The sequence below is a fragment of the Dermacentor variabilis genome, unplaced genomic scaffold (genome assembly GCF_050947875.1).
Source record: "Dermacentor variabilis isolate Ectoservices unplaced genomic scaffold, ASM5094787v1 scaffold_12, whole genome shotgun sequence".
Taxonomy (NCBI): Eukaryota; Metazoa; Arthropoda; class Arachnida; order Ixodida; family Ixodidae; genus Dermacentor; species Dermacentor variabilis.
Window position 1 is genome coordinate 5,954,775 of NW_027460280.1, and position 14,965 is coordinate 5,969,739.

Here is a 14,965-nt window from a genome sequence, read left to right on the forward strand (position 1 = left end):
AACACGTCATAACCCCCCACACACACTAAACGAGTATTCATTCTGCACTCACACTTTCAGGTACTCATTCTTTCCACAGACTATGCGCGATTGGAACGCTTTGAACGTGGGCTCTGTTAATAGTTGATCACTAACTGCTTTTATCACGCTTGTTGAAAACGATCTACTTACATCTCAGTAATTATTTTTGTTTACTGTCAGTATCACTTGGTTACTACCTTTGTTTTGCATTTTAACACATTTATCTGCCCAACCCAAATCTTGCAGTGTGAACCTGATTGTATATTTTTTTACTGCTACTGATGTATAAGTTTATTCTGTATATTAATGTGTATTTCCAAACCGTTATTATTGTCATGTTTGTATGTCAGTGTACTTTTTTGAATGCCCTTTCTGTTACGATCCCTGACGGGATTGACAGTATTGAATAAATAAAATAAATAATAATTTTTCACGCACATGAATGACCGCAGGCGCATGAATTTCGAAGCAGCTAGCATGGCACGTGAAGGATGCGCCAGTGAGCCATCCTTGTCGCAAAGGGGTGTTTCTAGACAACGTCGTCGCGAACAGTGGGCGATGGTGGTATCTCCGGTTTATGTCGCATTTCGCATATTTCATTCCCTCTGCTATATACGAACTTCTGTATCAAACAATAGAATTTCAGTTGGCAGCAAGCGCCCGTCTTTTCCCTTTCTGCTGCTCCGTGCACATCGTGGGAAACCGACTAGGGTGGCCCTGCTAGAGTGAGCGTGAAGCCGAGCCGAATCGAGCAAGCTGTTACCGGGCCCCACGACCTTCTTCCTGACGTTGCTCCTGTAACCATCCCATGCTTTTACGGACACCTAATTCGGTTGAGAAATCAAATGGACCTACACTTTCAAAGCAGATAGCTTCGTTTAACCCGTTGGACGTCGGAGGTCGAACTTGACCGCGTTTAACAAAAGCGCCGGCTTACAAGGCGCGTTCGCCGTCGAGTTCTTCGAGAAGCTCGTGCTGCTGCAGGTGAGCTTTGTTGCCTGTGAACGTTTAGATGCTTTAGTGCAGTGCAAAAAATAAAAAAAAGGCCGCGCTGTTTTGTTGCGGAATGCGCGGTTACCATATTAGCAAGCCATACTGCTGAGTACTCCTAGCAATGCGGCTCGTCATCAACCTACGATAGCACGTAAGAATGAAGACACGCGAAAAGAGGAGCGCTTGTCTGCATGCGCGTCGCTGTCACCAACTCCCTAATTTTCTCTCCCTGTGCGGGTCATGCAGCAACACAGGTTTGCAGCAACACATGAAAGTAGCCATCGTTTCACGTATTGAGTGTCTTCACTGCATGGCGACTTGCGCTCGTCCACCGGCTTTATTCAGAGCTTGACGGCGTCGCCGCTGCACACGTAGCGCACGGCCGGCGCTTCGGCTCGACGGCTCGCGAAGCACGGCAGCACGGCCTTGAACTCCTTGCGGAAGCTGTCGTTGAGCCAGGTGTAGAGGAAAGGGTTGTAGCAGGTCGAGCTCATGGCGATCGCATGCGCCAGGAAAAAGAAGGCGTTCGCAAACTGCCAGCTGGCTGCGCGCACCGAAAAATCTACGGCCAGGTTGTACAGGTTGAGCGGCAGCCAGCAGGCGCCGAATATGGCCACCATCGAGACCAGCATGCGGTTGGTGCGCCGCGTGCGCCGCCGCTCCAGCTGCTCCCGCTGCGCCGACTTGGCGCCGGGCTTGGCCCGCGCGCGCGCGCCCAGCTTGCAGCAGACGCGCATATAGCAGAAGCTGATGACGGCGAACGGCAGGCCGAACTGGAGCGCGCTGGTGCACAGGCTGAAGGCGCGCCGGCTGCGCTCGGACGGCCAGCGCTCCTCGCAGAAGCCGCCGCCCAGCCCGATGAAGAGGCCGTACGGCAGCGTGAGCAGGCCGCCGGCGAGCCACACGAGGCCCACCAGGGCGCCGCACACGGGCAGCCGCAGCCGGCCGCGGAACGGGTGCATGATGACGACGAAGCGGTCCACCGCGATCGCCGTGAGCGTGAACGAGGACACGTACACGCTGACGCCCTGCGCGTACGGCACCAGGCGGCAGAGCGCGGCGCCCAGCGGCCAGGCGCCCACGAACTGGTGCAGCGGCGTGAAGGGCACCGCGAGCGCGCACAGCAGGATGTCGGAGAGCGCCAGGTTGGCGATGAACAGGTTGGTCACCGTGTGCATGGCCCGCTGCCGCGCCACCACGAAGCACACGAGCGCGTTGCCCGAGATGCCCACGGCGAACACGAGCGCGTACACGCAGTAGAAGAAGGCCCGCACCGCCGGCACGCCCGACACGTAGTCCACGGGCTGGCTCGCGTTACCCATGGCACTGCACAAGAGGTCGCCGCGATGTCAACACTCGTTGTCGATAAGGTCTCGCCGCATTGCTTCGCTGAAAGAAAAACCATCTGGCGAACCAATTATTTGCACGTTAAATACAACTCGATTCTGCTGTGCACGGTCTTCGGTCTGCCCTTTTGTTAATTACATATCAATGATATCGTTATCAATATTTCCGTTAAAATCAGCTTCTACGCTGATGACGGCGCGTTTTGCCAAGACATAAATGCAAGAGCAAGTTAATTATAGGGGTTCAACAGGACGGTTGAATGCTCAACCACCGTGGTGGCATTGCGCGTAGCACGAGGTCGCGGTAGCAAATCCCGGCCGCGGCGGCCGCATTTCGACGTCCGCGAAATGCAACACCCGTGTACTGTGCAATTTATTTGTTTATTACATAAACCCACATTCGCTCCAACAGCATCATAGCGCACAAGGGGGGGGGGGGGGTGATATACACATATTACACATATTTTACACATTTGAACATGCAAATACAAAACACTGTGTCGTAAATATCAAACAACCCAGGTAGCACAAAAGAGATACGTAACGTTTTCGTAGCGTTTATCCAAGACGATAAAAACGGGTTAAAGAAGACACGAATGAGAGAACTTCGGCGGGAAAACGTCGTATATCTCTGCTAATGTACGGCTTAATTACTTTCTTGAGACGATCTAGAACAGGTCTGCAAGACGTATTCGAAAAGCTGGTCTAGAAATAGGATTGGGAAAGACACAAGTAATCCCTTTCCCAAAACTATTCGTAACCAATTTCTAAACGTTTTTAGGACGTTATCAAAAAGGTGGTCTACAAGCGGTCTTGAAAGGTTTACGATCATCTGAAGCTAATTTTTGCGGGTGACGGGCGCGATCAGACATCGTTGTTCAAAACACGCGTTTAGTTTCGCCTCACGCGACTGGCCTATGCCGCGCAGACGTCGTCAGCCGCACCCGACGGCATGGCCTAGGCCAATCGCGTGAGGTGAAACTGTACGGGCGTTTCGAACAACGATCTCCAATCGCGCCCCAGATGAGTAGAAGCGTCGGTGTTGACTGTAAGAGCCATGGCGCAGTGCCAAGCACTCTTCCCCGCATGGCCGGCGCATCCTCTACCAAGTCGCACGAAAATGAGCCTGTTAGGAATAATAAATCCTTAATACCGCCTTTAGTAAGCTACGATGCTTACAACCACAATGGGAATGACATCCTGCAAAGAACAAATGGCCACGTCTTGGCAGGTGGCCAGACCAAGCCCTTCATGCCAAGAGTGCATGAAATGAGAACATTGTGACAAAGCAAAAACACTTTATTAAAATGTAATGCTTATGCAAGGTTCGAACAAACTCTGTGAGAAATGCAAATAGAAGTAAAAGTACATCAACAATGACAAAAGTCGCAGAAAGGATTCGTAATGAACTCGAAAGTGAACATTCACTAGCACATAAACAAAATTCCAAGTACACATACAAAAATGAACAGAAAAACCTGAAGTGTACTAAAGTGTCTAATTTATCGTAGTAAAGTGCGCGTGCTATTAGATGGACTAGAGTTATGCAGAAGTGACATCGGAGCGAATGGAAGAAGTAGACTGAAAAATGCAAGAGTATGATTTGGATGGTAACTGCCTCCAAGCAATGTTACCAATCATCTAGAAGCTTGAAAAGAGCACAAAAAGAAATACCACCGCATACCATCATAAAACAGTCCTGTGACAGAAATAAAAAAAATGGGAACAATGCAAAATTGGAAATATTGTCTTTAGGATATATCAAAGAAGGTAATGGCGAGAAAAAATAACCATACAACAAAAAAGCAATAAAGTGAAATTAGTACAGAATACTTAAACGGGGGATTCAGTGTAACAAGTGAACACTACTGTAGTACAGCGAACGATGAGACAGTAATGCTGCATCTTGCCACTCCAGAACGTGAGAAATGAATATGCAAGCCTCATATTAGTAACTTGCATAAACATGGAAATCAACTGGAATGCACTGGAAGCTGCATTTGTGTAACAAAGGAAGCAATGGTCATAATAAATACTAAGTGTTTTATCTAAAAAGCCCTTTACAAGAAGCAAAGTTGTACCTCTCTAGCAAAAATAACGTTGCAACGAATAATTTGCAAACCAGCAAATACATCAATTAGCACACTGACATGTCACACTTTGCGCACATCTCCAGTCTCCAAAAGTAAAAAAAAGCACTCTGAATGAGAAAAACGTTTAACACATGTAGCCCAGAGCAAATTCTATGCCAGTTAACTCACACTTTCACATCCAAAAACATTTGCCACAAAGTCCAGGCACAGTTCCACTGATGTTTACCAATTCACCCCCACTTTCACGTCCAAAAATATTTGGCACACAGTCCAGGCAGAGCTTCATAGATAAACAGCTTGAGAGCACCCTACTGATTATTGTGCAGTCCCGCTGCTGGAAATAGAACTGCCGCACATGCTGGTAGTGGTTTCAATGTAGACACACTTGCTGCCCTGGACAGGTATGCTCAGATATCTACACTGGTGCTCCATTTCGTCGAAGTAGACACATTGATGCACTACGCTGGTAATTGAAATGTTTTGAATGCAGAAGTATTGGCTTCACCAGAAAGACTTGCCCACATACCACCACTGGCATACATATGCACTTGCTCTTCACTCAGTAGCATTGAACTTAAAGTGTTCCCTATGTGGGAGCCATGTGTAAAACCGGTGTCACACGACCACCATCGATCGCGATCAAGCCCGATCCGGATCTAAATTATCGATGCGACTGGCGCACTCTCGTAGCTTGCGCAGAGGAGCCAATCACGACCGAGAAATTCGATTTGTAACGGACTGGATAACGGCTAAAAGAGCCCCGTGTGAAACCGGTATCAATTAAGGCACAGACGTACGCTAGGAAAATGTGTTGCACAAGGACAAAGAACGGCGACATGCCCTGTTGTGCGAAGCGCGCGAACAGAACACATGTATATATATATATATATATATATATATATATATATATATATATATATATATATATATATATATATATATATATATATATATATATAAGAACTGCGAGAGCGCTTGGCGAACTCCATGCGCACACATGGCACCCGCACGAACTCGGCAGGCCGCCGTAAAGCGCGAAGGGCGCACAGCGTACATTCCGACACATGTCCCAAACTGCAAACAATCGTACTACCTAAAGCATACAATTAATTTTATGCCAAGGGCATACTCGACTCACGTATGCAGTATCCACAAGCGAGTTATGCAGCGTACATGCTGTATCCATTCGCCAAATAGTAAAATTGATAACAAGCACGAAGCTACTAGGAACTCAATACATTACTACCATTTGAGGCGTCAAATAAAATCGAATTTGGCCGTTTCATATATTGGACACAATATATGGACACATGTGGTACCCGGTAATACCATTAAATACCCATCACGTGGGTAAAGGGGGCGAAAACACAATCGAGAACCTGAAGCGCAAACGATAAAAGCACGGTATGGTGCACGCAAAATTCTGTCAGTGCGCTGTAGCGCGAGGGAATAAAATAGGGCGAGCACTTGACCTCACCATTTGGGATACCGCACTAGTACTGAATCATTAAAAAAAAAGCCTGTTTGAACCAGTTCCCTTGTCTGCAACACTCTTGCTAAACGGGAGACTAAAATACCACGATGACGGCTCTATTGCGGAGATCGGCGAGGTGCGCACAGACAGAAATTTTGCCGCCTTTCTTCGCATTCTGCAAAATGCTTTCTTGTTAGGATCACGCATAGCGGCCGAACCCGACGCTAGGGACACACAGGCGCGACTTCGTCCCTCTAACTGTCGTCCTTATACTGCCCTTAACGCCTTAGTTACAGCGTCAGTGAAAAGGCGCCTCACATAACATGACAATGAACTTGAAGAGCTGATTAGTGCCCTCCACTCCGCGCTCTCCAATTGAAAACACTACTGATTTCCAAATTAAACTACACAAACAGATCGCACAACCCAAACTAATCACAGAACGTCGTTTTCTTGACGGCAAAACCCTGCAACACTTACATGACAAAGGGTAGCGGCAGCACATTCAGAACAGCCGCTATCATACCACAGCGCAATGCAAGTGCGATAACGCTATTACGTCCGGCTTAAACAGATCGCACAACCCAAACCAATCACAGAATGTCGTTTTCTTGACAGCAAAGCACTGCAACACTTACATGACAAAGGGCAGCGGCAGCAAATTCAGAACAGTCGCAAACAGACCATAGTGCCATGCGAGTGCGATAACGCAACCATGCCCGGCTTCACGAATAACGTGGCCGCCTTGGTCACATAACAACTGAAAATACTACTGATTTCCAAATTAAAACCACACAAACATATCGCACAACCCAAACTGATCACAGAATATCGTTTTCTTGACAGCAAAACACTGCAACACTTAATAGCAAAGGGCCGCGGCAGCACGTTCAGAACAGCCGCAAACACACCACAGCGCAATGCGAGTGCGGTAACGCGACGACGCCATGACGACGCGACTATGCCCGGCTCGCCCGGCTGCCCGGCATCACGAATCACGTGGCCACCTTGGTCACACGATTTGACGACGGTATCGCGACCTTGCGCAAGGTTGGATCGCGTTGATGGGTTGTTGAATATTGTAGAAGCCGCTAAAGAGGCTGACGCGCCGTGGCGTGGCGGTGGCGTTTTGAGTCGTTTGCAAAACGTATTCACCCCTCGTTTTTAAGCTGTGTGGCTTCCAACGTTACCAAAACGTATTCACCCCTCGTTTTTAAGCTATCTTGTTTGGAACGTCTTTGATGCGTCGATTTTGGTCAAAAATCCGTTTCAGACGTTGAATCCCTTAATACGACGTTTTCAAGACTTTGTGTGCTACCTGGGAAAGCTTTATACGACATAACCGAAAGATCACCAGTATCGAGGTATCGTAGCCATATAGAAAAAAGATCCACAGGATGAAGCAGTGCTATACAGCTTGAACACGTATAAAACAATGGGTGCACATTAAAAAACATGCAGGCGGTGAAAATTAATCCGGAGCCCCTCACTACAGCGTGCCTCATAATCAGGTAGTTTTTTGGGCACGTGAACCTCCACAAATTAACTAATTAAGTTAATGTTGCAGCCAATGGAAAATTTGTCTTAATTTAATTTGTGAACACAGTGCACATGTCCAGGAATTCTGGACGTTCACCTTCCGAACTTCACAGTAATGCACAAGTGTACCTGAATGGTCAAAATTCTTTTAAGAACGATATTTCAAAATATGGCCTGTGGATCAAAAAGTTTCAACTGACTACAACGAGAGGGTAGTCCCTTCTAACAACATACGAGGGTCGTTTGATAAGTGTGGTAAAAATACAAGAGACGGCGCTACAAGTCTGTTTTCTTCTAGGTGGCGCCCGAGAAGCACCCTTCATATGACGCGATTACTTGTTTACGCTGGTACCGAGAGTCAGTAAGCTTCTCACAGCCATTGGCACTGAGCTGTGTGGTGATTCCTGCCAAAATGGAAAAAGGTGAATTTCGAGCAGTGATCAAACATTTTTTATTTAAAACACTGAACGACTGCCCAAATTAAAGCCAAGTTGAACGAAGTTCACGCAGACTCTGCACCATCACTGAAGACCATTTACTACTAGTAAAATGAATTCAAACGTAGCCGAACTTGGACGCAAGATGAAGCACGTCCTGGGTGTCCGGTGGAGGTCACGACGCCAGAAACCGTATCAAACATTCATGGAATTGTCATGGAATACCGCCGAGTGAAGATACGTGAGATAGCTGCAATTGTAGGCATCTCGACAAAGAGTGTTCACAATATTCTTCACGAGAAATCGCAGATAAAAAAAGGTCTGTGTACGTTGGGTGCTCACGATCGACCGACGGCGCAAGAGGGCTGACACCTCGAAGCATCGATGCTCGATCGCAACTTTTGGTGTCGATTTGTGGCAGTTGCCGAGAGCTGGATAGTCTAAACAGCAGTCAACGCAATGGACTGGGCCTGATGAAGGTGCTCCAAACAAGGCAAAGACTTTTTATTCAGCCGGAAAGGTGATGGCGACTGTCTTTTTGTATCACGCATCACGCATCACGCATATCACGCTTTGTAGACTACAAACAAAAGAGCAAAACCATAACAGGACCACATTATACAACACTCCAAATCAACTGAAAAAGGAACTGCGCACTAAACGACCTGGGTTAGCACGAAAAAAAACTGCTCTTTCACAAAGACAATGCTCCGCCCCACAGATCGCTTGTTGCAATGGCCAAATTGCACAAGTTAGGCTTCGAGGTTGTGCCTCATCTGCCCTGTCCTCCGAATTTGGCCCCATGCGCCTATAACCTGAAGAATTGGCTGGGTGGAAAGAAATTGTCTTGAGACGAAGAAGTTACCTCAGTGGTAAATGACTACGTCGAGGGCCTCGATCTATCCTTCTTTTTCTGAGGGGATACAAAGTTGGAGCATCGCTGGAACAAGTGTGTGGAGCTGGAAGGGAACTGTATTGCAAAATAAAGTATTGTTTTCGGCAAACATGTTATCTTTAATTGCTTTTTACCATAGTTATCAAACTAACCTCGTATGCATTTATGGCACTTAGCCGGAATGTTGGCGGTGTGTTAACGTAGTGTTTTTGGTCAGCGATGGGCGGTGAAGTCACACAACAGGAGCAAATCGTTTTGCCCCCTCCCAGCAGAGGGAACATTCACTTGAAGAAGCCCCAAATTGAGAACGTAGAGTGATTTATTGCAGCTGGCGTTGGAACGGTAATGGTAAAGGGAGTATTAGGCAGTCTGTTTGCACGCGCAGGTTTTTTAGAGGCAGCCGGGACGGAGTTAGTATGCGTTTGCAGGTCTTGAGCGTGCGTGTATGTGTGCGCGTGCCTCCGTATTTGCGTTTGCATGCGCGGCGTGTGCGCATGCGCGCATTTGCGTGCACGCGCGTGCTAATGCATGTGTGCGTGCTGGCCGCACATGCGTGGGTGCGTGCGAATGTGTACGTGAGCGCACGTGTGCTCGTTTTTCAGCAAGCACGCGTGCGAACAAGTCTGTGTGCGTATGGATGTCTGTGCGTGCGTATCATGTATGTGATCGTGCGAGGGAGAGAGAAAGAACGTGTGTCCGTGTGTGTGCATTGTGTGTGCGTACGTGTGCATGCGTACTGCATGTGTGAGCTGGGTTTCTCTTGACGTTCGCAGCTTCGCCGAGCAGGGGGAAAGAGAGCTGAGAGAGAGTGAAAGCAGAGTATAGAAATAGCATCGCGCAGCGTATCAACGCGGCCAGGGTGGGTGGAGCCTAGCGGGAAAACAGGTAGTGTGACGTCACTGGTCTCCGATAAAATCCGGCGCGCTCGCTTCGGCAGTCCTCTTTCTCGCAGTGGAAAAAAAATATGCGTGACTCTGCTAACGCAAACACCAGACACAAGCGGAGCTGGGAGAAGCCCAGCAAAAGTTAGATAAGTGTGCGGTTTGGCACTACTGTACTGGCCTTTCCCAGCTCCACTAGTCTCTGGTGTTTGCGATAGGAAGCCACGCATATTTTTTTTAATCCATCAGACAACAAGAAATGACACTGGTTATGAAGCATTACGACTTTCCGAGAGCGAAACCCACGCAAAAAAAAGCGCTGGAGGAGTGAAGATCGCGGCCTCAGATTTCGTCACGATGACACCATCGGCACTGCCTAGCTGTTACCTTCCTTCCGCCTCGGCGGCAGTGAATTGATGCCAACGCTAAATCTGCACCATCATTGCGTCGTGCACCACTACTGCGACCAAGCAAGCTTACGGCGGCGCATGTTCGCGGCTATATTGACATTAAAGTTTTAATCTGCTTGCCTTCGATACAACATGAACAAAAATGGAAAGTGAACTGGTCGCAAGGAACGTGCTCACGGAGCCGTATCATTCATTAGAGGTTCGATAAATGCGTTCGGTCCTGTACATACTTCATTGCCGTCTGATTTCCAAATTGTCTGGCCTTTGTATTGATTCATTAACACTGTCTTGGCTACGTCTTGTCTTCGCGCCAGCAATTTACAGTGGTCAACATCGTTACGTCTAACCTTTGCGACGTCACATCCGGTGTCCCCCAAGGCAGTCTGCTAGGTCCATTACTCTTTTTAATATACATCAACGACTTGCCCGCAAATCTTTCATCCTCAGTTAGGTTGTTTGCTGACGATTGCGTCATTTATCGCAATATTAAATGTTTAGATGATCCTTATACTCTCCAAAATGACCTTGGACTAACCTATATATGGTGCGTAACTTGGCAGATGTCCCTTAACGCCTCCAAATGCAAGTAAATCTCGTTTAGTCGAAAGCCCACTAACCCTGCGTTTCACTATTCGATTAATAATACCGTAGTTTGGATTGCCCCATCGTACAAATATCTTGGCGTTTACGCTTACCATTCATCGGACTTATTCTGGATAACGCATGTAGCAGCTGTCTCGTGCGGAATTTCTCAGTTTCTCGGCTACCTGCTCAGACACTTGCGCAACGCGCCTTCTAATGTATAAAAAATGGCATATATATCTTACCTATTGTTCGCCCACAAACAGAAAACGCTTGACTCCCATGGTCACCATATCAAGATTATCTAATCTGTATGTTGAAAGCCGTTTAGAACAGGGCAGCCAGATTCATCTGCCGGCAACTACGTTTTTCATTCGAGCATTACCCGAATAAATCAAGACCATGCGTTTCAGTCATTGGAAGATCGCCACGTCATTGCTCTTTTATGTCTGTTTCACAGGTATATCTACAGTAATAACTTTCACTGTTTGCCGGTTCATGCTCCTGTGGCACATCTCGACGCGTTCACAACGAAATCAGTTTCATGCGCATTCATGGTAAAACGCAGGCATTTAACTCATCGCCACTACCTAGAGCTATTGCACATTGAAACGGTGTCCCGGATCAGACTGCATCCATCTCTAATCGTGAAACATTCCGTGATAACCTGATTTAGTTGCGTGTTAATATTGCATAACGATGTTGCACTTTGTTATTTTTCTGTCATGTAATCACTGTTGCCCCCTTACTCAATACCCTTCAATTGGCCTGTAAGGTATTGCGAATAAATAAATAAATAAATAAATAAATAAATAAATAAATAAATAAATAAATAAATAGGAACATCACAAAATGCTGGACGCGGTCAGGTCGACCTTATGCAGACGTTATTTTTCTGCGTCAGTTATGTTTCCAAAGAGTTTATTTGCAAAATATTTATTCGCGTGGCTCTTACAGAAGCATGTTTAATAAAAATTTCTTCGCGCAGCTAGATAATCACCAGGACAGGATCCAAACCACACTTGCTTTAGTTACCTAAGATCAATTAATGAAAAGTTAATTACCGTAGCTTCGTTTATTACGCAAGCAACTGCTCGACTTGCTCCCTATATAGAGGTTAGTAATTTGAACACTCGAATAATAGAATGATGTCACCAATATTTACATGGGTTTATTATATGTATTTGGTGCACTTAATAGCAGCCGGCCTATTGATGGTGCAGTAGGCTTCTTATAAAGCAAGTGTAACAGCTTGGACAGGTTTTCTTAGCACAAATCAAGTTGATGAACTTAAACGCCTCCGCTCAACTGTGCACTTGTGCTTTTACAATCGATTCTCCTACCAAATGCAAGAAGCCCCCCAGCGCTATGGTACATCACGCAAGGTGTGCGAGCACATTGTGCGCGCTCCCGACTACATTTCTGAGCGTTGGTGGCATCAGGCTCAGTTTCCTGACATCATCAAGAATAATAACAGCTGCCTGGGGGAGAGCATGGGCTACATTTTCAGTACTTTGTAACCGATAGAGCAGCGCAGACATGTGCGTTAGAACGATAAGTACGAAAGTATTATGACGGTTAGTTCTTTGCGGCATACATTACTGTCTAATATTAAGATCTACAGAAGAAAATATAGGAATATCGGGACGATACTCACATGCGTACAGTCGTGTTGAATATGGGCTTTGACCTGGCGCCCATGGTGGAAGCAGCCCCAAATCTGGACGGCTACATTGGCACACGGAATATCTTTTGTTATTATTTGCCATTAATCGGAACAGTCTTCAGCTCTTCAATTTTTGGTATGTCGGTGCCGCAGTGCATTCTTGGGGGCCCCCTTCAACCATGTTTCAGCTAATATTTAAGGCGACTGTGCTACATTTTTTAAAATCTTTTCCCGGTGACGTTTCTTAAGTTATTGTTTGGCGCTAGACACGCATGCATGTACATGAAATTTCCATAATGGTGTCGCAGATATTATTGCGAAACAGTGTGGGTATGCGATTGGTGTTTTCGGGACCGAATGGAATATGAATCGAACCGTGCCAGAATCGAATCTGATACTTTTTGAATACTTTTCCAATAATGACCAGCCGTTATCCCAATTAATATAAAACGAAGTTGAGTATTCTTAACGTTAGCAAGTCTCTGCAATTTCATAGCACGTTATTAAACTATGTTTATTAAAAAGCGCGTCTGGAGCATCAGGAGAAGGCATGCACCTGACTCCTGCTCCGAGAGCGCGAACGACCAGTGCCTGCACAGTAAGTGGCTCCACTATGCAAGCTCTTGTGTTTCTTGTCTACACTATGACCGCGGCATTCACCATACTTTCGCATTCACAAATCATCGAAAGGTATCAGAAAAATATTGGCATTTACGAATAGTGAATGAACCAATTTTGGGGTCTCACGTGCCAAAACAACGATTTGAATACCAGGCATGCCGTAGTGGGGGTCTTAATTTGGCCCACCGGGGGATCCTCAATGTGCCGTCACACGGGACACGGGCGTTTTCGCGTTTAGAGTGAAAGGCGGCCTCCGCGGCCGGGTTTTGATCCGGCGACCTCGTGCTCAGCAAAATGATAAATTACTTCCCTAAAAGTGTAAACGCACACACAACAAAAGTCCTAGTCCATTTCCAAGTGAAAATGTAGCACGTCTATACTGCCACCTTTTAGAGGTGTGAAGAACAAGGCAGTTTAAAAAACGACTCACGAATCTAACTCATTACAAAGTTTTAGAATAGCGTTTGCAACCAAACGTAAAAGCATTACGTGCGCAAAGAAATGCCGTTCGGCCTCACTGCGCATACTCCGAACGTTATTGAGTTTCTGCGGTTTACGTGTGCTATGATAACGCACCTTATTTGGAGACTTGAACGCTCGTAACGTTCACGTAAGCTAGGAAATGTCGAACATGGCGACACCCATCGCTTCAGCGTGTTTTCTCGCCATGGCTGTGCTCTAGTCGATCCCCACGAAATGAGCTTTCGATTCTTCTCACTTCGCCTTGGGAGCACAGCGTGTCCAGTTTCTTAGATCATTCGGCGATCCTCAACAAGACGCGCAGGAGTACGCGATTGCCTTGGCGACGTCTGACACAAGGCGCTAGACGACGCCCCGTCTTCAAAGATCTTTCAAACTTCCTGAGCTGACGCAGTGATGACGTCAACAAAAATAAAATAATTAAAAGATACCCCTGCGCATTGAACTTGTGCCGCCGGCGTTATCAGTGTTCTTGATGAAGCCTAGCCGCTCGTCGGCTGGAAATGACTTATCATCCGTAGAGCGTTTAGTCCCGACGAGCCATGGTTGATTCTGGGCTTTTGATGCGGTTCTTCTTTTAGAGCGCAGCTCTTTGGCGTCCGTTCCTGGGTTTCGCGTCGTCGTCGGCGTTGTCGTCGGCCTCGTAACCAGCTCCGCCCCCCTTTCATCCCCCCAGCGCTAGCAGCGACCAACTGATACCGCTGGATGCCGCTGTCGCCGCTAGAGAGTCAAGGTAACGTGACAGCATAGAACACCGTCGCCGCCATGCAGAAAGAGGAGGAAAGGGTCCCCCCCCCCTGTTCTTGTGTGGCGGATAGGGTGCTCTTCAGTTGCATCAGTCAGTCGCTGCTATCTCTTCCCTCCTCCCTTTATCGTGTTGTCCGCTTGCTGCGCGCGCTTCTGCCCCCATCGTTTGCCGCTGGGTGTACACGCCGCCCCCCTCCCCCCTCTTCCTGCGAGTCTCCGGTTGTCAAAGCGCCGGCTCGAACTTAATTCCTTTCTTCGCTCCTCCTCCAATGCAACCCCTGTGCGGTGGCAATCAGAGAGCCAGATCGGTGGCGGCTTGACATAAAGACAAACAGCAATTTCCTAACACTTATGCGGGAGAACATCCCGTTCCTCTCGCTCGTAACGCGTCCCACGGCTGTGACAACCTCGCGAGGCACTTGTATAGATCTCGTCTTTGAGAATCAAGCATTGGTGTACCAAGTCGAACATATATCAGTCTATTTCTCCGACCACAAAGCTTCCTTCATGACTGTCAAGAACTGTTAGTGGAGTCTTTGTTAAAGGAATACGTGTGAAAAATAATAAAAAAAAATTCTGTGATAGCGCATACATGTGTTGCTCGATTTCTTTGCCTCAATCTATCGAAAAGGTGAAACAGCTTATTTGCTGCGCTCAAATTTCGCATTAGGAAGTAACGTAATCGTCGGTAATTTTTTTTCTTTCTCTTTGATGCTGCGGAGTAAGCAAGCTAGGGTAATCGTCAGAAGCACTCTGTGGCAGCTTTCCTTTAGTCGGCAC

General features: G+C 47.1%; 1 protein-coding gene across 1 annotated transcript in view; it reads right to left on the reverse strand.

Annotated features, from left to right (window-relative positions):
- Window positions 1–1,221: 1,221 nt before the first annotated feature.
- The window catches only part of LOC142566285 (prolactin-releasing peptide receptor-like), a 190,520-nt gene continuing 176,776 nt past the window's right edge, over window positions 1,222–14,965 (reverse strand). Inside the window, exon 2 of the mRNA XM_075677174.1 lies at window positions 1,222–2,340. Within this exon, the coding sequence (XP_075533289.1) occupies window positions 1,356–2,336 (981 nt within the window). The 5' untranslated portion in view covers window positions 2,337–2,340 and the 3' untranslated portion in view covers window positions 1,222–1,355. The remainder of the gene's footprint in view (window positions 2,341–14,965) is intronic.